The following is a 24,896-nucleotide window of genomic DNA, read 5'->3' on the forward strand; positions in this document are numbered from 1 at the left end:
AAAAAGAAAAGTATGTTGGCCCTTTCTAGGGCCCATTTGGCCCAATGCTTTTTTTACATTCGGTTCCTTTGTAAGTATAGAATGGATCAAGGACATCAAGTTCTCAGCTCATGTTTGAGTAGCCTAGCACCCCCAACAAAAATGTGCCGTTCCTACAGCACGATAATCCTTGAAAATTTCAAGCCATTTGGGAAAAGATATTTCTGGCCTTTTTTGGAAAGGGGTATAGACCCCAAACTAAAATTGTTCTTATACAGTAGTGTCCACTTGGCCGAGGGAATTAGGTTTTAAGTTTCAATCTGTATAGAAAACAAAGAGTTTGTTGCCCCTTTTCTGAACCCTGTTTTCAGGTGAAAAAAGTTTCAAAACAACCAAAACAATATAGTTTGGTTTAATCAAATCATCTAAATTTCAACTTCTTTCAGGTTTATCGTGAGAGCAAGTGGAAGTCAATAATATCGAATGAATTGGTAGCTGGGGACGTAGTATGTGTTGGAAGAGCAAAAGATGAGTTTCAACTAGTTCCTTGTGATATGTTGCTTCTGAAGGGTTCTTGTATTGTTGATGAAAGTATGCTGACAGGTAAAAAAAATTTAATTTCATTTTCCTTTTCAGAATTCTTAAACAAATGTGGTTGATTCATTATCTATAAGGGCTGCTTTAAATTTTGCTATAGAAGCGATTTTAAGCTGTTTAAAATGGAACGGAAGTTCATATTCATTTCGTAAGCGGCTGGGTTGTGGAGCATCACTTGTGCTCTCGTTGTTTAAATATTTTTTTTTTATTATTTGACTTCAGTTTGTTTTTGTTTTTTGTTTTTTTATAAGATAATGAAAACTTCCTTGCTGCAGGCGGGATCGAATCTTATACCTGATGTTTTACTGGTGTGGCCTTTTCCACTGCACTGATACTTCGGTAAGTTTGATAAGGTAGATAAGGAAATTTGGAAAAATTTTGTGGTTGGGGGATTGTGAAATGGAGAAGAAACGGTCCTATGAAGTTTGGGAAATTTCTTGCATTTATTTAAGAGTAAAATAAGATTAAAAATTATAGCCGAGTATATAGCCAAAACGAGAACCAAAAAGAAAATACTTTAACTTTGAAAATAAACTTCTTGTGCATCATTAAACATCTAGGTCGTTTAGATCATAAAATTACCCCTACGTGCCCTTTGATCGAGACTTTTGTACCTCTTCTAGATTTCTAAGACGTACTTCTGGAAAGCTCAATAGCGAAATCCTTAATTCTACGTTTTTGTCTGTTTATGCAATTTCTATTTTGATTATGCACATCAGGCTTAAGGCCAAAATTGAAACTGAAAGAATTATGAATCTGATCAAACTCATGGAGGAATTGGAAAGAGATTCTATTGGAGGTGTCACTCGGACATCAGCGAGAAGGGGTTGATATTTCTCCTCCAATCTGATATCAAGTAAAAGATGCCCCATTTGTACCTTTGGGCTCTCCGTACATAATCTGACCTCATCTAAAACCTGGATGCAGTGGATTTCCAGTTTTTTGTCATCAGCACATCTACTGGAAGGGGTTCTCGGATCCTGACCAAACCTGGAAAGCAAGAGCAAGAGTCTAACTACACTGTTTGGAGTTCCATAGCTGATCCACCCCTTGGGGCTTGGGAAGGAATCTGAATTCTTGTTATCAGAGCATCCAGCAAAATATATTATCCGAATTCAATTAAACTTTGTGGGAAGTAGTAGCAAGCGTCCCTGTTGGGTGTTTTGGGTGTAACATTTTTTGCAGGAAGAGAGAATGGGGAGGATACTCATTTTATTAGGACAAATTCCAGAACAGATGGTCGGATCTCAGCAAATTTTTTTTAGTAAAACTATATGTTGAAATTATTTCTTTTGGGTCCTTCATTAGATGAGACTTTTTTAGGGAAGATAGGAAAGAGTTTTAAATTCTTGTCAATCTAGGTGAAGCAGCTTTTGGATTTTCGACCAAACTTGGTTAGAATCAAGATTAAGTATGCTAGCTGTATATTTTAAGGGTCATTTCTCATTCTGGCCTTTCAACCGTCCTGTTATAGTAACACCGATTGGAGATGAAGACCCAATCCAGGATCTAATCAAATTCAAAACTCTATGGTGAGTGAAATCAGGGTCCGTAAATTTATGTCATGATAATTACTTGGGTTTGTCCGATCTGAATCAAACTTAGTCAGAAGTTACATTTGATGTGCTACTTCAGTCTTTTTTAGGTCAAATACCGATCTGCACATATGGGGAAGGAGGAGTAGCCACTGTATTATCTTGGGGTAATGCAAACGTTAAAAGGGTTCGTTTGATCTTGACCCAGCTCATCGGAAAGCAAGAGCTAGTGTCGTAACTGGGCTTTTCGAGAACTTTCTGCCTAGGTACGCGGAAAGTTTCAAATACCGATGTGTGCATATGAGGGAGGAGGAATAGTCACCGTATTTTCTTGGGGTAATGCAAACGTTAAAAGGGTTCGTTTGATCTCGACCCAGCTCATCGGAAAGTAAGAGCCAGTGATATAACTGGGCTTTTTGAGAACTTTCTACCCAGGTATACAAATAGTTTCAAAGCAGCCAATAGCAGAACTCAACAAAATTCCAAAATCTGCCGATAAATTTGGGGATAGTGGAAGCACTTATATTTCCTTGTAAAATCTGCCGATAAGTTTCACTAGGACATGAAAACTACCAAGTAGAATGACTACTATGCTACCCCACTTGTTAGCACTCCCGGCCGAGGGCACAGAATCAAGAGTTCGGTACCTGGACTGTGCGGGTTGTCTGCATGAAAACTAATTTTTAGTTCTAATCTTGATCTAGTTTTGTGTTTATCTGCTGTTAGCCTCTACTTTTTGATTTCAAGCTCCCCAAAATCTAGAAGGACTGGTGTGGAAAGGACTAAAGTTATGATGGCTAATTCAAGTGGTTTTCTCGAATCGGTTTTTTTCTGCTATAATTCCCTGTCATAATAATAATCTTTTATTACTATTATTATCTTCGGTTTTCAAGGTTCCAAATTTTCTGCAAAATTTTGAGTTTCCAGCTTTTAATAGCTTTGTTGTCTTGTTATACATACATTTATATATATCTATATATCTATATATATAAAAATAAGTTGTTTATCTGTTGACTGACGTCATGTTTGTGCATTCATATGCACAGACAATGGGACAGCGAAGAATGTTGTATATTCGCAAGTTTTACAAACATATATATATCTATCTATATTCACAGGTGGGACTCAGAGACACAACTACAATGGCGCGTAACTAATATGGGGCGAAAAAATCTAAAAAAAGAAAAAACCTAAAAAGAAAAAAACTTAAAAAAAAGGAAAAAAAATAAAAAATGTAAAAAACTAAAAGGAAAAAAAACACCGGGACACAAATGACGACCGGGACACAGGGAATATAAATGACGACCGGGACACAGGGACACAACTGCAACGGGGACGCCGGGGAGCACAGGGGGATATATAAATGACGACGGGGACACAGGGAATGTTCGATTAGCAATCACCATCAACAAAGCTCAAGGGCAATCATTAGAATAATGAGGTATAGATCTGAATACGGATTGTTTTTCCCATGGACAGTTATATATTGCATGTTCAAGAGTCGGTAAACCCGACAATCTATTTATATGCAGAGACAATGGGACAGCGAAGAATGTTGTATATTCGCAAGTTTTACGTAGTTAAAAACATATATCTATCTATCTATATTCACAGGTGGGACACAGGGACACAACTACAATGGCGCGTAACTAATATGGCGCGTAACGACCTACGCGCGCGGGTTGGCTGGGGGGGCGCGAAGCGCCCCCACCAACTAGGTGTTCGGCTGGCGCGAAGCGCCACCCCAACAGCTAGTATATATATATATATATATATATATACATATATATATATATACATATATATGTATATATATATACATATATATATATATATATATATATATATATATATATATATATATATATATATATATATATGTATATATATACTAGCTGTTGGGGTGGCGCTTCGCGCCACCCCAACACCTAGTTGGTGGGGGCACTTCGTGCCCCCCAAGCCCCCCCGCGCGCGTAAGTCGTTACGCGCCATTGTAGTTGTGTCCCTGTGTCCCACCTGTGAATATAGATATATATATAGATATATAGATATATATATATATATATGTTTTTAACTACGTAAAACTTGCGAATATACAACATTCTTCGCTGTCCCATTGTCTGTGCATATCAATAGATTGTCAGGTTTACCGACTCTTGAACATGCAACATATAATTGTCCATGGGAAAACAATCCGTATTCAGATCTATACCTCATGATTCTAATGATTGCCGTTGAGCTTTGTTGATGGTGATTGCTAATCGACCATTCCCTGTGTCGCCGTCGTCATTTATATATCCCCCTGTGCCCCCCGGCGTCCCCGTTGTAGTTGTGTCCCTGTGTCCCGGTCGTCATTTATACTCCCTGTGTCCCCGTCGTCATTTGTGTCCCGGTGTCCCAGTCTGTAATTTATCTTTGAGTGCCCCGGTCGTCATTTATATTCCTTGTGTCCCGGTCTGTATATACATTCGTTTTTGAATTGGTCTTTTTTTTTTAGTCTTTAGTTTTTTACCTTTCTTTTAGTTTTTTTTAGTTATACCTCATGATTCTAATGATTGCCCTTGAGTTTTGTTGATGGTGATTGCTAATCGAACACTCCCTGTGTCCCCGTCGTCATTTATATATCCTCCGAAAGTAAAACAGTTCAAAATAGGGATGATACCTTTTTATTGACAGTGAAATATAAAATTATTTAACTGGATATTTCGAACACATATACAGTGTTCATCATCAGCAGTAAAACTAAAAGACATGAATAAAAATAAACAGAATTTATACCTAATAAACTAATTACATATAGTTTATTGCTCTTATTTTTTTCAATGCAACAGCCGAGGCAAATCTCCTTGACCTTTTCGGTTCCGGTTCATTAGATTTAACTGACGTATTACGACGTAATACGTCAGTTAAATCTAATGAACCGGAACCGAAAAGGTCAAGGAGATTTGCCTCGGCTGTTGCATTGAAAAAAATAAGAGCAATAAACTATATGTATACTATATGTAACTATATGTAATATGTCCCAACCGGTGGTACGCGTACCCCAAGGGGTACGCGAAACCCTCGCAGGGGGTACGCGAAGGTCCCAAAATTAATTTAGTCTACATCTTTAAAACTTGTTTCTGACTCAGTTCCAACATTTCCCTCAAAATCAGATAACATAACCCATTGTACGTAATTTCAGACTCATTTTCAAAACTTTCGCTTTCAGTAACCCGCTAATTTTTCTCCATAGCCGTAAGGTCTCGATGCTAATTTTTCTCCATAGCCGTAAGGTCTCGATTTAAACTCAGCGAGTTCAGTATCTTGTCATCTGTTGAAACACGAAGTTCGTGAATTGTGGTTGCAAACAAAGATGGATAGATTCCTGATCAGGAATAACAAGAAGCCGAATGATGGTACCCAAAACTCTGAACCTGCACCTAAGAAGAAGAAATATGACGAATCATCGGTCAAAGTGCGTCGATATTTGTCAGAATACCTAGGGCTCGGATTTAGTGCGACAAAGTCTGATCCAGTGAATGCACAGTGCGTTCTTTGTGGTCAAGTCTTGGCCAACAGTTCCATGAAACCTGCGCATATGAACCGGCATCTCAGTACTGTGCACCCTTCTCATGTCGGTAAGCCCATAGAGTTTTTCAAGCGTAAACAAGAAGCATTCGCTAGTAACTGTTTGGAAATTGCAAAAGTGGCATCAGTTTCTTCAAAGGCTCTCCGGGCTTCGTATGCTGTTTCATATTTAGTTGCGAAACAGAAAAAACCGCACACCATCGCCGAATGTCTGATATTACCAGCACTAGTGAAAGTCAGTGAAATAATGTTTGACACGAAAACTGCTACTGCCCTTCAGTCTATACCTGTGTCGAACAATACCATTTCAAGAAGGATAGAAGACATTGCAAGCGATATTGTCATGCAGGTTATTGAGCAAATAAAGTTGACGAAGATGTTGGCGTTACAGCTTGACGAAAGCACGGATGTGTCAGGTGAAGCCCAGGTGATCGTCTTTGTTCGATATCAAGATTGTTCTGACATAAGAGAAAATATTCTGTTTTGTCAAAACCTACAGTCAAGAACAACAGGAGAAGAACTATTCAAGGTGATTGACAAATTCTTCGCAGAAGGGGGCATCTTGTGGGACTGGTGTCTATCAGTTTGCAGTGATGGAGCTGCCGCCCTAACAGGGAAGAATAATGGGCTCATGGCCTGGATAATTAAGAAAAATCCAAAGGTGAAGTGGTTGCACTGCATCATTCACAGGCAAGCTCTTGCATCGAAAAGGATGAACGCACATCTGCACGAGACCCTCAACGAGGCTGTAAAAGTGATCAACTTCATCAAAGCCCGACCACTGAACTCAAGAATGTTCAAGTTGCTGTGCCAAGAGATGGGTTCAGAACATCAACATTTACTTCTGCACACAGAAGTTCGCTGGTTGTCTCGTGGGAAGATTTTAAACAGACTTTTCGAGCTTCGACAAGAAGTTCATATGTTTCTTCTGGAGCAAAAATCTGCATTCAGTTCACTTTTTGAAAACCAGGACTGGGTCTGCAGGCTGGCCTATCTTGCGGATATTTTCGACAAACTGAATGACTTGAATCTGTCAATGCAAGGTTTCCGGACGGACGAACTCTCCCTGAATTCGAAGATGTGTGCTTTCATCAAGAAATTGGAGTTCTGGCTTAAAAAGGCTCAAAGAAACAGCGTTAGTGTCTTCCCGACCCTTGACAAGTTTGCGGACGATAGTGAAATTGATAACCTCAACACAATCTGTGATTGTATTCGGGAGCATCTGACAAAGTTGCGAGATGAACTTGTGTCATATTTCCCATCGATTATGAACCAAGATAGAACGCAGGATTGGATCCAAAATCCATTTGTTGAAGACGTGACCTCAAGCTCCGGTCTTAGTGACAAGCTTACAGAGAATCTCATCGAACTTGCCAGTGATCGCGCCTTAGAACTGAAATTCCAAAATGTAACTGTTTCCCAGTTTTGGCTGGAGGTGAAAGGAGAATACAAGGAACTAAGTGAAATCGCCATGTCTGCTTTGTTACCATTCGGATCCACTTACCTTTGTGAAGTGTCATTTTCGGCAATGTCATTGATCAAAACCAAACACAGAAACAGACTGAGTGTACAAAATGACCTTATAATTGCCGTTAGTGACATCGAGCCAAGATTTGATAATATTTTAGCAAAAAAGCAGCATCAAGTTTCTCATTGATTTTGTACGTACATTTAAGCACCGTCATATTGGACAATAAATCTCGTGTTTTTGAAAATCTGATTTTAGTTAAGAAAAAAGTAAAACAACGATTCTCAAGAAAGGGGTACGCAAACTTTTTGGGCCTTGACTAGGGGTACGCGGACCGAAAAAGGTTGGGAACCACTGTATTACGTGGACAGAGGTCATAGCTCTTAGGTGAAGTGATATTTACTTTATTTGACCTCAGTAAATTATCATAAATTGAGTTCAATCCAAATTCACCTGTATCTCTGTTTATGGAATTATTCTTGAATAGAATTTTTTTAATTTCGATTGTTTCCCTGAAAGTTTGCTTTAAACCTTGGTCCCTAGAAATCAAAGAAACATTTTCAAACAAAATAAAATGATTTGGAAAATTAAAGATATGCTCCGCGAGGGCCGACGTGAAATCTTCAGGTTTGGTATTTTGCTTTAAAGACGATGAAATGGAATTATGATGTTGTAGCAATCTCGTTCTTAAATTCTGGTTAGTATGTCCAACATTAGAGCTTCCACAAGTACATGGAATTTTATAAACCCCACTTTGTTGCTCTACGGAAGTCCGATCCTTTCCAGAATTTAAAAAACTTGCCAAAGTATTACTACCTCTTAAAGCTACCTTTAAACCATTATTTTGTAAAATTCTTTTAAGTTTTTCACTCAAACCTGGAACATATGGTAGAGAACAAAAGATATCTTTCTTTTCTGTTGTTTCCAGAATATCGTCAGAACATTCTAGAAATTTTTTACTTCTTTTCGAAAAAGTCTGGTCAACTAACCAACCCGGATAATGGTTACTTATTAAAATGTCTTTTAGCAATAATAATTCCTCCTCAATGAATTTTGGAGAACAAATTCTAAAAATGCGGTCAGTTAAAGATATGATTAAACCAATTTTTACTTGGCGGGCATCACCGGAGAAAAATGACAAAAATCTGTTATTGTTAGTAGGTTTTCTGTAAATCTTAAAATCCAGACTATTTTCATTTTTTAAAAGAAGGACATCCAGAAAAGGAAGTTTATTATCCTCTTCTAATTCTATTGTAAATTTTAAATCCCCTCCCCAAAAATTAAGATGTTCTAAAAAACTTTTTAATTCCTCCACCCCATAATTCCATACTGAAATTATGTCATCCATATATCTCCCCCAAAATTTATGTTTTAAAAAATATGAATCTAACGCTATTGTTTCAATATTTTCTACAAAACAATTTGCTAATAAAGGACTTAAAGGGGCCCCCATAGGTAAACCATTTACTTGTTCGAAAAAACCCCCTCTGAATTGAAAAAAATAAGAGAACATATTGCACAACCTAACTAAACTCATAATTACACCGACCTCCAAAACTGTTTCACCACCAATTAAGTCCAAATTTCTTAGTATCTTTCTCTCAAGAAGAATTTCCGCTGCTTTTACATCAATACTCGTATACATTGACACTATGTCGAAACTTGAAATTATAGAATTTGAAGAAATCTCAACTTCTTTTAGTTTTTTTACAAGTTCTGACGAATTCTTAATGTAATTTGTGTAGACATGAGTGGTTTACACAATGACACTAGCCACTTACTCAGAGCACTTGTTGGTGACTTGTTACTCGCAACAATTGGTCGTAATGGCAGATTTGGCTTATGTATCTTTGGAAGTCCATATAATTTAGGGCACAAAGAACCTCTTGGTAAGAAGATACCTCTTGGTATGTTTTCTTAAAACATAAATTTTGGGGGAGATATATGGATGACATAATTTCAGTATGGAATTATGGGGTGGAGGAATTAAAAAGTTTTTTAGAACATCTTAATTTTTGGGGAGGGGATTTAAAATTTACAATAGAATTAGAAGAGGATAATAAACTTCCTTTTCTGGATGTCCTTCTTGTAAAAAATGAAAATAGTCTGGATTTTAAGATTTACAGAAAACCTACTAACAATAACAGATTTTTGTCATTTTTCTCCGGTCATGCCCGCCAAGTAAAAATTGGTTTAATCATATCTTTAACTGACCGCATTTTTAGAATTTGTTCTCCAAAATTCATTGAAACATTATCCGGGTTAGTTAGTTGACCAGACTTTTTCGAAAAGAAGGAAAAAATTTCTAGAATGTTCTGACGATATTCTGGAAACAATAGAAAAGAAAGATATCTTTTGTTCTCTACCATATGTTCCAGGTTTGAGTGAAAAACTTAAAAGAATTTTACAAAATAATGGTTTAAAGGTAGCTTTAAGAGGTAGTAATACTTTGGCAAGTTTTTTAAATTCTGGAAAGGATCGGACTTCCGTAGAGCAACAAAGTGGGGTTTATAAAATTCCATGTACTTGTGGAAGCTCTTATGTGGGACGTACTAACCAGAATTTAAGAACGAGATTGCTACAACATCATAATTCCATTTCATCGTCTTTAAAGCAAAATACCAAACCTGAAGATTTCACGTCGGCCCTCGCGGAGCATATCTTTAATTTTCCAAATCATTTTATTTTGTTTGAAAATGTTTCTTTGATTTCTAGGGACCAAGGTTTAAAGCAAACTTTCAGGGAAACAATCGAAATTAAAAAAAAAAAATTCTATTCAAGAATAATTCCATAAACAGAGATACAGGTGAATTTGGATTGAACTCAATTTATGATAATTTACTGAGGTCAAATAAAGTAAATATCACTTCACCTAAGAGCTATGACCTCTGTCCACGTAATACGTCAGTTAAATCTAATGAACCGGAACCGAAAAGGTCAAGGAGATTTGCCTCGGCTGTTGCATTGAAAAATATAAGAGCAATAAACTATATGTAATTAGTTTATTAGGTATAAATTCTGTTTATTTTTATTCATGTCTTTTAGTTTTACTGCTGATGATGAACACTGTATATGTGTTCGAAATATCCAGTTAAATAATTTTATATTTCACTGTCAATAAAAAGGTATCATCCCCATTTTGAACTGTTTTACTTTCGTCATGGAAAGGCAGTGTGGTCTTCGAAGTTATCTATATATATATATATATATATATATCCCCCTGTGCCCCCCGACATCCCCGTTGTAGTTGTGTCCCTGTGTCCCGGTCGTCATTTATATTCCCTGTGTCCCGGTCGTCATTTGTGTCCCGGTGTCCCGGTCTGTATATACATTCGTTTTTGAATTGGTATATGATGAAATAAATTTTTCTGTTTTTCTCCTTTTTTCTTTTTAGTTTTTTTGGTTTTTACTTTTTTTTATTTTTGTTAGTTTTTTTCTTTTTTCTTTTTAGTTTTTTTTTGTAGTTTTTACCTTTTTAGTTTTTTTATTTTTATTTTTATTTTTTTAGTTTTGTTTTTCTCCTTTATTTTTCAGTTTTTTTCCTTTTTTTATTTTTCTTTCTTTTTTAGTTTTTTTAGCTTTTTTAGTTTTTTATTAATTTTTAGTTTTTTTTTTCTTTTTAGTTTTTTTTGTAGTTTTTACCTTTTTTTTTAGTTTTTTAGTTTTTTTTTACTTATGTCCTGGTCGTCATTTATATTCCCTATGTCCCGGTCGTCAGTTGTGTCCCGGTGCTTTGTTGATGGTGATTGCTAATCGAACATTCCTTGTGTCCCGGTCGCTTTCTCTTTGAGTGTCCCGGTCGTCATTTATATTCCCGGTGTCCCGGTCGTCATTTGTGTCCCGATGTCCCGGTCTGTAATTTTGTCAGTCGACACACAAACATGACGTCACTCGACACACACACACACACACAGACAACTTATTTTTATATATATAGATATATATATATATTTTTTCTGCTATAATTCCCTGTCATAATAATAATCTTTTATTACTATTATTATCTTCGGTTTTCAAGGTTCCAAATTTTCTGCAAAATTTTGAGTTTCCAGCTTTTAATAGCTTTGTTGTCTTGTTATACATACATCTATATATATCTATATATATAAAAATAAGTTTTTTGTCTGTTGACTGACGTCATGTTTGTGTATTCATATGCACAGACAATGGGACAGCGAAGAATGTTGTATATTCGCAAGTTTTACAAACATATATATATATCTATCTATATTCACAGGTGGGAGACAGAGACACAACTACAATGGCGCGTAACTAATATGGCGCAAAAAAAGCTAAAAAAAAGAAAAAACCTAAAAAGAAAAATTTAAAAAAAAGGAAAAAAAATAAAAAAAGGTAAAAAACTAAAAGGAAAAAAACACCGGGACACAGGGAATATAAATGACGACCGGAACACAGGGACATAACTACAACGGGGACGCCGGGGGGCATAGGAGGATATATAAATGACGACGGGGACACAGGGAATGTTCGATTAGCAATCACCATCAACAAAGCTCAAGGGCAATCATTAGAATAATGAGGTGTAGATCTGAATACGGATTGTTTTTCCCATGGACAATTATATATTGCATGTTCAAGAGTCGGTAAACCCGACAATCTATTTATATGCACAGACAATGGGACAGCGAAGAATGTTGTATATTCGCAAGTTTTACGTAGTTAAAAACATATATCTATCTATCTATATTCACAGGTGGGACACAGGGACACAACTACAATGGCGCGTAACTAATATGGCGCGTAACGACTTACGCGCGCGGGGGGGCTTGGGGGGGGGGGGGTGGCGAAGCGCCCCCACCAACTAGGTGTTGGGCTGGCGCGAAGCGCCACTCCAACAGCTAGTATATATATATGTATATATATATATATATATATATATATATATATATATATATATATATATATATATATATATATATATATATATATATATATATATATATATATATATGTATATATATATATATATATATATATATATATATATATATATATATATATATATATATATATATATATATATATATATATATATATATATATATATATATATATATATATATATATATATATGTATGTTCAGTAGCTCCGGCCTTCAGCCTTTGCAAGTAAACCTCACTTTGCTTGGGCTTTTTGCCATTGTTATTATTGGCCAGGAATTGCCAATGACGTCGCTACAGATAAGTGAATTGAACTCTAGTAGCTGAAGGCCATAATGGTTCCAAGAAATATATAAAAAGAATATACTCTTTTTGAATACAAACCATATAGTGCTTTACAGTTTGTGAACGAAGTGAGTTGACTCCACTCATGATGAAAGAGCAGCATAGACGGATTTGGTATATCGTATAAAGGAATAAAAACCGTATCCTTAGAATAAAGAATAAGAAAAGCTGAACGCCCCATGTTAGGCAGGACATAATAGAATGAAAACTAATAAAAAGCTTCAGGTATCTGGGGTAGAGCAACAGCAGGGTCGGATACAAAAATTTGATTAAGACCATATACTTAAATTTAAGATATAGAAAGGTTCTGGGCACAGTAGTAGGCTAGGACGAAATGGAGTAAAATATGGTGAAAATCTCTTTTTTTTTTTTTTTTTTTTTTTTTGAGGAAGTCATGCGTCTAAGGGAAAATGTTTGCCAGTGTACCCTGAAACCAAAGGTCAGAAAATAAATTTTTTCTTTCTTTGTGAGATTGATGACGGCGAAGTGAAACTTCGATAGTATAATTATGGGCTTTTCATGTTCAAAACTTATTAATTTGGGAAATAGAAACGAAATTTTCCTGGAATTTCATTCGTATTTACTTTTTATTTTGCTCATATTTATATTTACGTATTTGATGTTTTTCCCCATTAAAGTTAGCTCGATTTTTATATATCATGTAAATTCCGAAAAATATTTTTATAGTAATTTTTTTATTCCATTAATGATGACAAATATGTAGCTGTAAAGTTTCACTGGTCCATCATTTAGTTTTTCAAATAAATTAAACGGAAAAGGCTGGAAAAATTAATTGCCAATTTACTGAAAAATTGCAAATTGCTCCGTTTACATTATATTGTTTTTTAAAGACTGTTTGTTGTAATTAAAATATTTTATGTAACTTTTTTGATAAACATAAATCTAAAGCTTAAAGATTTTTATCCCGAGATTAAAAACAAACATCTTTTTCTTAGAATCCCGGTCTTTACAACAATCTTACGCAATTCCACTTCTATAGGTGAGTCCGTTCCTCAGATGAAAGAATCCCTAGAAACTGGGGAATATGATCCGGACAAAATAGTTGACATTGAAGCTGATGGGAAACTCCATGTACTGTTTGGCGGAACTAAGATTGTCCAGCATACTCAAGGCTCTAAAACATCCCAATTTAAAGGTATAAATTCATAAAATTGTCTTTCAGGTGAAAGTTAACTTGAAACTTCTAGTCAGCATTATTTACTCTGTATGTTAAGGGTACTTTTATCCCAGTCATCCCAAGTCATCAGGTACTGTGCAAAAGCTCGACCAGTCAAAAATGTTTCCTGTCAAGTGAGTGTAACTAAATGAATCCTATTTTTTTCCAAAGTTTATAGTAAAACGATAAAAAAAAAAAAATCCGCTTTGCGTTTCTTTTGTAGTGTTCATTGAAGCATTGATAAAAGATAAGGCATTTTCTTAAAGGCTGTACATGAGACTTTATATTCTATTGTATAACTTTATGTTTTTTGTATCTATTATATATTGTATAATTTCTATGTATAATATTTTGAATAATTCCTAAACAGAATAGTTTCTGCTCGCTTTAAGTTTTAACGTGACTCTTTACTCTCAAAATTATCACACATAAGAGTAGAGTCGTCACCTATCAAACATTCTAAAGGCTAAAGCATTTTACTGACAAAACTGATTTGACGCAGATGTTTTTCATTATTACATTGAGAATTAAAATTATTTCTTGTGCTTTGCAATAAAATGGAATCAAAAGAAAGGCTGTGACAAATCAGTGTCCTTTGAAAATAATAAAATGAAATTGCAAGTCGCAAATAAATTCGTTATAAGAATTGTTTTTTTTTTCGGTCAAAAATCATGATTAGTGTCATGACTTTCTATATATTGCCTGGCAAATAGAAAACATGCTGTGGAAAATACGTATCGTTTTCACTAAACAAAAGGACACTATTTGTAGTAGCTCTTTATGCAAATGACTAGCATTGTGATTTTCTTTTTTTTGAACACTATTTAGAATAAAAATAGTTTTAAGAAAAGGAAAATGATACCGTAGCCTTGGAGGACTGAAAGGGTAGTATTCCTAGTTTTTTTTTTTGTGGTAATTACTGTTTGTTTTGACTTGATTATTCATCCTAGGGCAAATAGAGGAGATTCATGTTGAGACACAGCAGTGATGAACAAAAATCATTTTGGGGTTTGCTCTTTTTCAGCTTTTTTTTTGCAAAATAATAATCAGAAATCTATGACTAGAAGGCAATCAGAATCTGCGTCAGTTCACTTTAAAAGTTTCTACATTTACTTGGATTTTTCTTGGGATCTTCGTAGAAGTCGCATGCAGTCTCCAATTTTTTCATTAGCTTTTCTTTCTCTGTTTCCCATCACTATTTGACTTCAAGTATTTGTTATGAACTTTCTGTCGAAACAGTTTTCTGCTTTGCTAGACATTCCCTTGTCCCGACTCGGAACCGGTCATAGGCCTCCTCCAAGACCTTAGGTGAGATCGACTCCCTCATTTATACTTTTGGACTGACACTAAAGCCAGTCATTCAAGTAAATCTAGTTTACCACAAGGTTTTATCTGTATCATCCCAAGAACTGTTAATGGTATTAAGTTGAAACTTGTAGGATGTTGAGCTAAATCAAAAGACTCTATGTGCATCCAGATTGTCAAAAGGATGTAGCTGCAATTTTTTAGAAACTGCTATGGGTGCTTGCTTGAAACTTTCAGGAGATGTCGAATTAAACCAAAACACAATATGTGTATCCAAGTTGTTGAAAGGGTGTATCCATAATGTGTCAGGACCAGCTGTGGGTGTGTCAGTATATGTGTCTGTCAAGTGGTCAAAAGTGCAAAACAAAAGCTAATGTTCTAGGAAACGATTAATGGTATTAGTTGGAACTTTTCTTAGAATGTTGAGGGGGGCGTTGAGCTAAATCAGAAGACAGTCTGTGCATCCAATTTGTAAAAATGCTGTGTCTTTAGCATCTCAGGAACGGCTTAGGGCCGTTCCTGAACTAAAAATTTAATATTCGCATCCAGAATTTTATAAGGGTGTATTTGCAACTTCAATATCTTGATTAGCTCTAAAGGCATGAATTAATGGCATAAGGAACCCCATTGAAATTTTTAGGTCGTATTGGACGAGATCGTCGAGTATGTTTCAAGTTTTTACTTTGGGGGACCTAGGTTAGCTTATCAGGGACAATAAATCTTGGAAGAAGAATCTGGTTGTATTGACTCATTTGGTCTTTTTTTTTATTATCAAGATCTGTTTAAAATTTTAGCCCTCGGAGTCATCTGAATTAAACTTTTAGAGCCAAGGAAATCCGCGCCGAAAACAAACCAGGTTGCATTTATTCAGGAAATCCAATTTTATTTTTACTTTTTATAGATCAAATGAGATTTTTTTTTTTATAAATCAGCTCAAAATGTATTTATTTGAGCAAACTGGAAGTTACAGGAAAATAAAACACAGTGACATTCTATATTGAGACTTAATAATTACCACTCCTGGATTTGCTCCAAATGGCGATTCTTTCTCGCTTGATGCTATTTTTTCAAAATACTTTGTTTGATTTTTGGCTACTACAGATTAGAGTTCGTTCTTTACTAGGTTCCGGTGGATACCGCAACCATGATCTATAGTCGCTTCATTCAATTTAGGAGTTGGCTTAGCAACGGCTGCTTTTGGTATAGACGGTGAGCTCTCGAATTTAGGGATTCGATCATGATAAATAAGAACATTGGTTTTATTAGTTGTATCTAATGATACAGCCACTTTTTCAATAATGGATCTACAGGGATAGGATGTTGTTACCGATCCCGTCAAGCTTGTCCTGGAATGAAGTTTCATGGCTGCAGCGCAACCTTCTTTTAAGGAGCCAAACGTGACTCATGGATAGATTTCGATACTTCTTGCACTTCAAGTGATGAAATAACCTCTGTATTGATCTTTCTAATATAAACTGGCTGTAGATGTTGTTAGGTGCTAATTTGTATAATTACAATGAGGAACAAACTTTAACTTCGTTTCTTTACTCAACGTCTAAAATACGAGTTTCATACCAAGGTATTTAAGCTTTTTGAAAATGGATTCTTAATCTTATGGTCGCCCGTATTATTTTGTCCAAATTATTTAGGAATATTTATGTAAGTTTCTTAGACAAACTTGTAAATGTAATTTCATTTTCTTTAGAGCGCACCAGTTTCTGTGTTCAAGTTTGTGTTGTATGAGACTCAAAATACTAGACGTAACAAAACGTATTTTTAATAGTGTGATTGTAAAAGTAATGTTTAGACGTGATTGTTTAAATAATAAAAAAATAAACATTAACATTAAATATTTGACAAAGATAGAAACTGTGACTCATAAGCTTAGAAAATAAATCCAATGTGATCATTAATGATCACAATGATCACAACATGAAATACTAGAAGATAAATGAAAATAATGGTCGACCTGTTATTATATAATATTGAGCAAAATATATTAAATTTTTATCAAAAAATACAGTCAAATTCTTAAAGAATTTATTTGTAAAAATGATTCTGTGATATTTGGTAGAATTTTGGCATTTAACAAAAAAACGTCCATGCTCGTTTTGAAAAATCTAAGGATGATTGAAAGTTGAAGGATGTTTAGTTCACCATAAATATGTTGGAGCATGAAAAATTTCCTAAACAAATAATCATTATTTTGCGTTAAGTTCAAAGGCCCTATCTTCTTGTTTTTTTCGTTTAGAAGTTTCATTTGAATTTACAAATTTAATCTTCAAAAGATTTGAAGAAAAAATAACACATAATTAGGGTAATTTCTGAATTTCTAAATACTTGTCATATTTTTTCTACATTTGTCACCGATGATAGTTTGTCTGGTCAACTGATTACTAGCAAATTGTCAGTGCTTATATATATATATTTTTTTATTTATATTTTTTTTCAGGCCATGAAAATGGCTGCTTAGCTTTTGTTCTACGCACTGGATTCGATACCTCCCAAGGAAAGCTTTTAAGAACTATCCTCTTTGGGGTCAAACGAGTTACTGCTAATAATCTAGAAACGTTCCTGTTTATCCTGTTCTTGTTGATTTTTGCCATTGCAGCCGCCGCTTACCTCTGGATCGAAGGTTTGATCATTATCTATGTAGGATTCTTTACAGTGCATATGTATATATTTGTGTCTTTTTTCTTTGTAGATGATCGGTTCAAACTTGGCAGAAGTTTTTATGGGTTGGAGTATCACGACTGATGCAGGCTCAGTAGGCCCAATAGAGACTTATAGACTTTGCCGAGTTACATACCTCTCTAGAAACTACAGGTCTTTTCCACTAAGAAATCGAATACAAAAATTGTAATCTGCATGGCAAATTTGTAATTCGGCTGGTAATCAAATTATGAAATTTCAGTTCCACTGACAATCAGAACTTTAAGTTCATAATCTAGATTGTGGATTCTGCTACTACGCTCAAAAGTGGATTTTTTATTTTGCTCAGTTGGGATTCAGGTTTATAAATTTATAGTTTTAGAGGCTGCAATACAGTTCTCAATCTTGTTTTAAGAAGCTGGTTAGTCAATAGAAAATGCCTCATTTTTAACCCAAAGTTCGGTTTCAGAAAGCTACCGGAAAGAAAGATGTGCTGATCTCTACCAATATTAAATTTAAAAAAAAGAGGTTTTTTTTAATAAGAGTGAAGAGTGAAACTATGTGCTGAGCAGAGCAAAAAAAACCTAAAATTATAATGAACAATGAACTAAAAGTTAAAAGAAACAGATTTTAGACTTAATAACAATGAAGTCAAGAGTTACCTTATGATGACCAAAATTAAAACTGACATTCCACTCAAACTTAAACGAACAGAAATTACTAGATATATAAACTAGGACGTCGTCCCGCTTGTACCACAATTATAGTTTAGAAAACAAATATTAAAGTTGAAAGAAACCGATAAAACAGAAACAAAATAAAAAGCGAAACCATTAATGAACTTATAGTACTTAAAAATAAAACTAACTTGTCAGATTCAAAACGAACAGTAATTACTAGATATATGAGTTGGGAAGTCGTCCTCCTTGCAGCCCAATTGTATCGCGAGTGTCATTCGTTTTGTCAAATAAAACTCAAGGCCCCGTCCCGAGTGAAGGGTTTACCGGGCTTCATCTCACCCCCAGCCTCCTCCCACCATCGCTCAAAGGTCAAATTCTTCTCGTAAAAAAGCTGCAAAATGCAAATACACAAATTTTGATGCGTTTTGTAAAGTTTTTTTTTGTAACCTCCCTCGAACAAAATATCCAAAACAAGCATCCAGAGCAGAGGGTGTTAACGGGGTTCCAGTCGAATGAGCCTCCTCCAAAATTCATACAACCGAACCCTCAACAAATCCGTCCAACATGTTAACAGTGGGCAACTTGTATAAATTACAGCCCTTGCCCCAGGGGCTGGGGGAAGTTGCAACCCCTGAATTATAGTTATTCGACTTTCGGAGCATTTTGAGCAAAACTGCTATCTCAAAATTTTGATCGCATGCATCGGAGAAAAAAGGCCATGCGAGGGGAGGGGCTGGCCACTCTTCGATCACTTTTGACTCTTAAAAAGGGCACTAGAACCCTCGATTTCCAATCGAATGAGCCCCCTCCAAAATTTGCACGACTACCCTTTCTATAAAAATGTTATATATTAACAATGGGCAGTAAGCACAATTTATAGCCCTTGCCTTGAGGGCTGGGGGAATGATCAAACTCGGAATCATTGTCATTTGATCTTTAGACTATTTTGAACGAAATGGCTCTCTCAAAATTTTGACCGAAAGCATTTGAGGGAAAAGAACGGGGGTGTTTGCCCTTCGATCACTTTGACTCTTAAAAAAGGAGCTAGAACTTTCGATTTGAAATCGAATGAGCCTCTTCCAAAGATTATACGACCACCTGTTCCATAAAGAACTTATATTTTAACAGTGCGCAACTTGCATAACTTACAGCCCTTTCCCTGGGGGCTGTGGTGTTTTGTCAATCCAGGAGGCATAGTTATTTGACCTTTGTACTATCATAAACAAAATGGTTATCTCAAAAATTTTATCGGATGCATCTGAGGCAAAGAGGGCATGGGGGGGGGCTAGTTGCCCTCTGGTCACTTTTGACTCTTAAAAAAGGCACTAGAACTTGAGCCCTCTCTGAAGTTTGTACGACCAACCATGTCATAAAAACATTAAATGCCCCTGGGTGTAGCTAACAATCTTTGCCTCCAGGCTCTTATGGGTTGTGACAATCCCGGAGGTCTTTTGATATGACCTTCGGACTATTTATAAAAAAATGACTGTCGCAACTTTTGACCCTTAAAAAGGGAACTGGGAGTTCCGATTTTTAATCGAGTGAGCTCCCTCCAAAGTTTAGACTACCATCCCTTCCATAAAAACCTTACATGGTAATAATAGGCAACTAGCAGTACTTATAGGCCTTGCCTAGAAGGCTGTGGGGGGTGGGGTTGACATCACCAAAGACATAGTTACTGGACCTATCAACTATGTTGAACAAAAGAGCTATCTCAAAATTTTGATTGGTTATGATTGGGGAAATGATGAGTGGGGGGGGTCTTGTTACCCTCCGATCACTTTTGACTCTTAACAAGAGCACTAGAGCTTTCTATTTCTGACCGAATGAGCTCATTCGAATTTTCTACGACAACTCCTTCTATGCGGGATGCCTTGGTCAGAAAAAAAGGATAAGTAATACATTGTACCCACTTTGCTCTTTAGTTAGGCAGCGCTATTGCGCTGCCTATGATACGAGACGAGCTTGATAGACATTGATGCGACCATTCTTGTTGATAACCAAGAATAAGCCCATGTTTTCTTTGATTTACTATCAAAGAAAGTGAACCAATGTGAACAATAATTCGACGTAACGTCTAAGTTCCTGATGTCATGTGCGGCCGAAAACGCTTGGTCGTGCTGCAGGGTCAAGAAGAAAATGATGATGAAAAATAGCTGAACGAATATGGTTCCCAGTTTCCTTTCAAGAGCCAAGGGCAGTGAAAATGAAATCTAATGGTTGGGATAGATTAAGTGGAAATTTACGCTAAAGTACTGAATTAATAAAAAAAAGTTCAATTTCTAGACAAAGATCTCCATGTGCAATTATGTAGTTTGGTTACTTGAAACAAAAGAAACGTGGGTTAAATATCAGTTAAAAAAAAAACTTGAAATTTATAGCAGCAAACACTTTAAGATTACGTAGCTTTCCTTTGAAGGCATAGTTGCCTTTGGAATCAGCAGATTTTAATGTTATAATTTTTACAGACAAAAATGTTTTCAAATTTAGCTAATTAATTTTGCTCATTTGTTTTTCCGGTTCAACCTACAATACTGACAAAACGTGATACTGGCCTAATAACTTCATGATTTCGAAAAAACCGCGAGAGAAATTTTAGAAAACTGTGGTTTCAAGATTTGAATAAACTTTATATTGGTCCAGGCGAAAAATATCTTTGTTTTTGATGTCTTTGGTACTTTAAAATTATAGGTGGCTAATCTTAAAATGATTTGAACACAATCTTACTGGTTGTAAAAGCAATTTTGTCAGCTCGGGTTCAAAACAGAAGCAATTAGATTCACTATCAAAATAAAGACAATTTCCGTAAGTCGACGCGAAGTTCGGCAGCCAAAACGAAATTCTACTACCGTTAGACCATTTCTTAGTTCTTTAGTGCATTATTTCCTTCGTCATACTCACAAGTGAATACATTTTACAATCTGTCTTATTTTTAATTCAATGTAGTGCTATTGGAGTTGCGTTTGTTGCTTTGCATTGTTATTTTTTTATTGACAAGGCTCGTTTGGCTTTTAGAAACTTTATCAAATAAGCGATGTCATCAATTAAACTTATTATAAATTACAAATGATCGTTTTTCTTTTTTTAGGATCAAGAAATCCAGAGCGAAATAGATACAAATTATTTTTAGAATGCACTCTTATCCTTACTTCAGTTGTGCCTCCTGAGCTACCGATTGAACTATCTTTAGCTGTGAACTCGTCTCTTGCTGCACTGGCGAAATTAAGTAAGTTGAATTACACCCTCCATTCATAATTGATCCTGTTTGAAAGGCTAAGGTAAAGGAGGAGCATAATGTTATTAGGTAATTCAAAAGTTGTTGTTGACCTTCTCAGTCAAATTAAGATTTAGAGGCCATCCCCTTAGCACAGATAAGCGAATTTGGAATAAGGAAAAAAAAGTTCAATTTGGCAATTTGAGGAAATGGGTTTGATGCAACAGAACAAGAATTAAAAGCTTTAAACTTAAATATCAAATCCGTATTAAGAACTATACAACTAGCCAAGCTTGAGCTCTCAATTTTAATCTTGAAGAGTTAAAACCCTCCAATCAAAACGCTTATTATGTGAACTTAATAGAGGAAATATTGCTTTATAAGATATAATAGTACATACACAACTAGTTTCTACAAAAGTAAAGAGCGATGATAAGACAATAGACGAATTAGAATTACTAGAAGGGTCGATACAATAGAAGGGTGTCATAGTGCTATGATGTCATAGTGTTATGATGTCATAGTGCTATGTCACAGTAGAAGGGTGTCATAGTGCTATGACAATCCTTGTCATAGCACTAAAGTTTTATCTGCGTCTAATTGAAAACCTCCAATTATAACCGTTATTATTGGTAGTAGCAGCTGAAATATTGTATTGATCTTTCATACGAGGATTCGTTGAACCATTTGCCTTCAGAAATAACCGTGCTTGACAAAATACGAAACAGTTGAAAGCGGCATATAGCCCTCTTTTAAAGGGGTTTTAATTCACCGAAAAATATGGAGCCAGCTCATAGACACTGCCAGGAAGTTTTTCAAAGAGGGAGAGTGCCCTGATTTGCCCTGGTTCGTGTTGGTGTTTTATGTGGTTATGCACCAGAAATAGTACGGTAAGCATACAACTAATGCGTTAATCCTACAAATACTGACACTGAAACATATTCTTGGTAAGTATTAACTGTAAATACAAGGCTGTTGCTTCAATGAGACAGACTGGAGACGACCAAAGTTTAATAATGTCACCGATTAATATACTAGATGTACAGTTTTCTGTTTTTAGGGTATGCTTTGAAAACGACAGAACTAAATACGTAATTAATTAGCCGTCATTTAATTAGCAATTATCTGAATCAACTGCAATATTTTTTCACAAACATTTCTACGAAAAAAAAACTGAATTAAATCTCATTAAACGAAGTGAACAGCTTTATCGTTTACTATAATAGTTGAACAATTTTTGCGGAAGATTTTGGTTTTCTCTTTTCTCTCTTTTTCTTTTTTTTTCTCTCTTTTTCATTTTTGTTCTCGTTTTTTGTTGTGTCCATTATTTACTGCATAAAATGGGTTTCGCTACAACTAATAAGAGTAATGGCAAGAGAGTGGGGTAGCGAAAGACTAAGAAAAATACAACTAAAGACATTACCGTCCAATATTTATCAGAATTCCCTCCACCTACCAATCAAAGGATTTTTTATTTCACAAAACAACTGCCAAAAAACAAAATGAAGGCAGTCAACGCCGTATTACGATAAGCAGAGGCCTAAATAGAATTATATTTTGGTAGTTTTCTACTTATTTTTGGTGGGTGGGACGGGTTTTTCTTTCTCTAATGTATCCAACAATCGAAAAGTTTCTAATAGTTAAAGTAATTGAAATTAAACAATAAAAAGAAACTCCTCAGCTTGTATTTTGTGTAACTTTTTCGTAATTAAACCCTTCGAAAATAAATCATTCATTTACCATTAACTTCGTTTTCACTGAAGTAGTGTTCTTTAGTAGCTTAAAAGGACACTCCCATCTAGAGTACCTTCATTAAATAATTTTCATTCAAGAATTTTCAAATCTTGCTTTATTTTGATAGGCAGTCAACACGACAATAAGAAGGAATGGATGTTAATAAGAAACGATGAATTATGGCTGCCATTAATTTAATTAGTTTTACAATGAATAGGTGTAATGGTAACAAATTAAAGCACTTTAAACGTGGTATACATTAAAATAAAAAAGATTTAGTCTTATGTCGAATGATAAAGAATAGTTGTGATTGTAGTGAATAGTTTTAGACTAGAAAGTGGAATGCTCTTTGTGAGTTCAATCCCTAAAAAAAAAAAAAAACTCGAGGATAAAGGAGAACTATTATACAGTCACCGAAGCTTAAAGTGATATTTTTCATTGTCCTCCTTCTCCCCTTACCCTCTCCTAGGGGACATTCCTCTCCACCCTCCGCGGTCCTGTTTGCGTACATTAGCTGATACCATGCGTTACTTACCATGCTCAAGCTCTGCACGTAAATTCATTAACCCTAGACAGTTGACCAGGGCCAATCCTAATACCGCTTCCCAGTTTTTTAATCAGTTTTGATCCTAAAATGGCTAGCTATATAAGCATCTTTTTTATTTGGACTTACAGAGTCTAGTGACAAAAGGATGACTTGGTTCGCCTCAATACTAAGCCCATAGAATAAGATAGGAGATAATATTTATGGGCTTACATTTTACATCAGAAATAAAATAGTAAGTTATAATACTGAAACTGAAAAAAAAGTGATAAGAGACGAAGGGGGAAAATATTAATATCTAGGCTAAAAAGTAGGCATTCATAGCAAAAAATTATCCGAAAATATTGAAAAGCAGTCAAATTGATACAATAAATAACTGGTCAAAACCAATAACTAAGTATGGGAAAGAAGAAAGGTGAGAGAAAAAACAAAATACAAGTTTAAAGGAAGTTTTTTTTAATTTAAATTGTGCGAATAAAAAGGGTAAGAAGTGAAACATAACTTAAAACGAAAAAGATTTCATTGTTTTAAAAGGCAGCTTAACCAGGAAAAAAGGGCATGATCAACTAATGAGTAGTTCAATAACATACGGTAACAAACTGTGTGGATGTCTTTCTGTGTGGATGTCTTTCTGTGTGGATACAGATTGATGAGTAAAAGGGACTTCCGAGGAAAGTCCCTACCTTTCTGTATCGGCATATACTTCGAATAAATAGGACTTTAGAGCTTTAGGATGGAAAATTCTATATGTCTATCAGTTTTGCTATACCAGCATTCTATGATAGTTTATTATTATTATTATTAATGCTGATGTAGATGCCCTCCAATTGAAATCCTTCATACTGTGGTTTTGTATAGGCAGCATTTTCTTATCTTGAAATAAAAGTAAAGAGTGACGTTAAAACTTAGTTCAAATTGAATTGACATCTGAGCTGTATGGGTATCCAGCCCTAGTCGCAGCACAAAAATTTTGTTTCCGCTATATTGTTGGCAACAAGTTCCAATTCTAGTTATAACTATTATTGTTTTTCATAATTTCTGAGACCTTCCTTTATTTACAGTAATCCTCGTTGGCTCCAAAATAGCATTGATTGAAAACATGCAGAACAGCTAACGATATCGTCTAAGGTGGTGGTATCTCTCGAAAGAATCTGGAGTGGGTGCCTTACAACACTTACCAGGCTTAAGCTCTACG

The 24,896-nt window shown here is 35.3% G+C and overlaps 1 protein-coding gene across 1 annotated transcript in view; it reads left to right on the forward strand.

Moving 5' to 3' along the window:
* LOC136037102 (endoplasmic reticulum transmembrane helix translocase-like) overlaps nucleotides 1-24,896 on the forward strand; it is a 93,059-nt gene that overhangs the window by 16,384 nt on the left and 51,779 nt on the right. The window contains exons 5-8 of the mRNA XM_065719558.1: nucleotides 426-582; nucleotides 13,396-13,551; nucleotides 17,330-17,512; nucleotides 21,298-21,435. Coding sequence (XP_065575630.1) covers nucleotides 426-582; nucleotides 13,396-13,551; nucleotides 17,330-17,512; nucleotides 21,298-21,435 — 634 coding nt within the window. The remainder of the gene's footprint in view (nucleotides 1-425; nucleotides 583-13,395; nucleotides 13,552-17,329; nucleotides 17,513-21,297; nucleotides 21,436-24,896) is intronic.

The sequence above is a fragment of the Artemia franciscana genome, chromosome 16, assembly GCF_032884065.1.
Source record: "Artemia franciscana chromosome 16, ASM3288406v1, whole genome shotgun sequence".
Lineage (NCBI taxonomy): Eukaryota > Metazoa > Arthropoda > Branchiopoda > Anostraca > Artemiidae > Artemia > Artemia franciscana.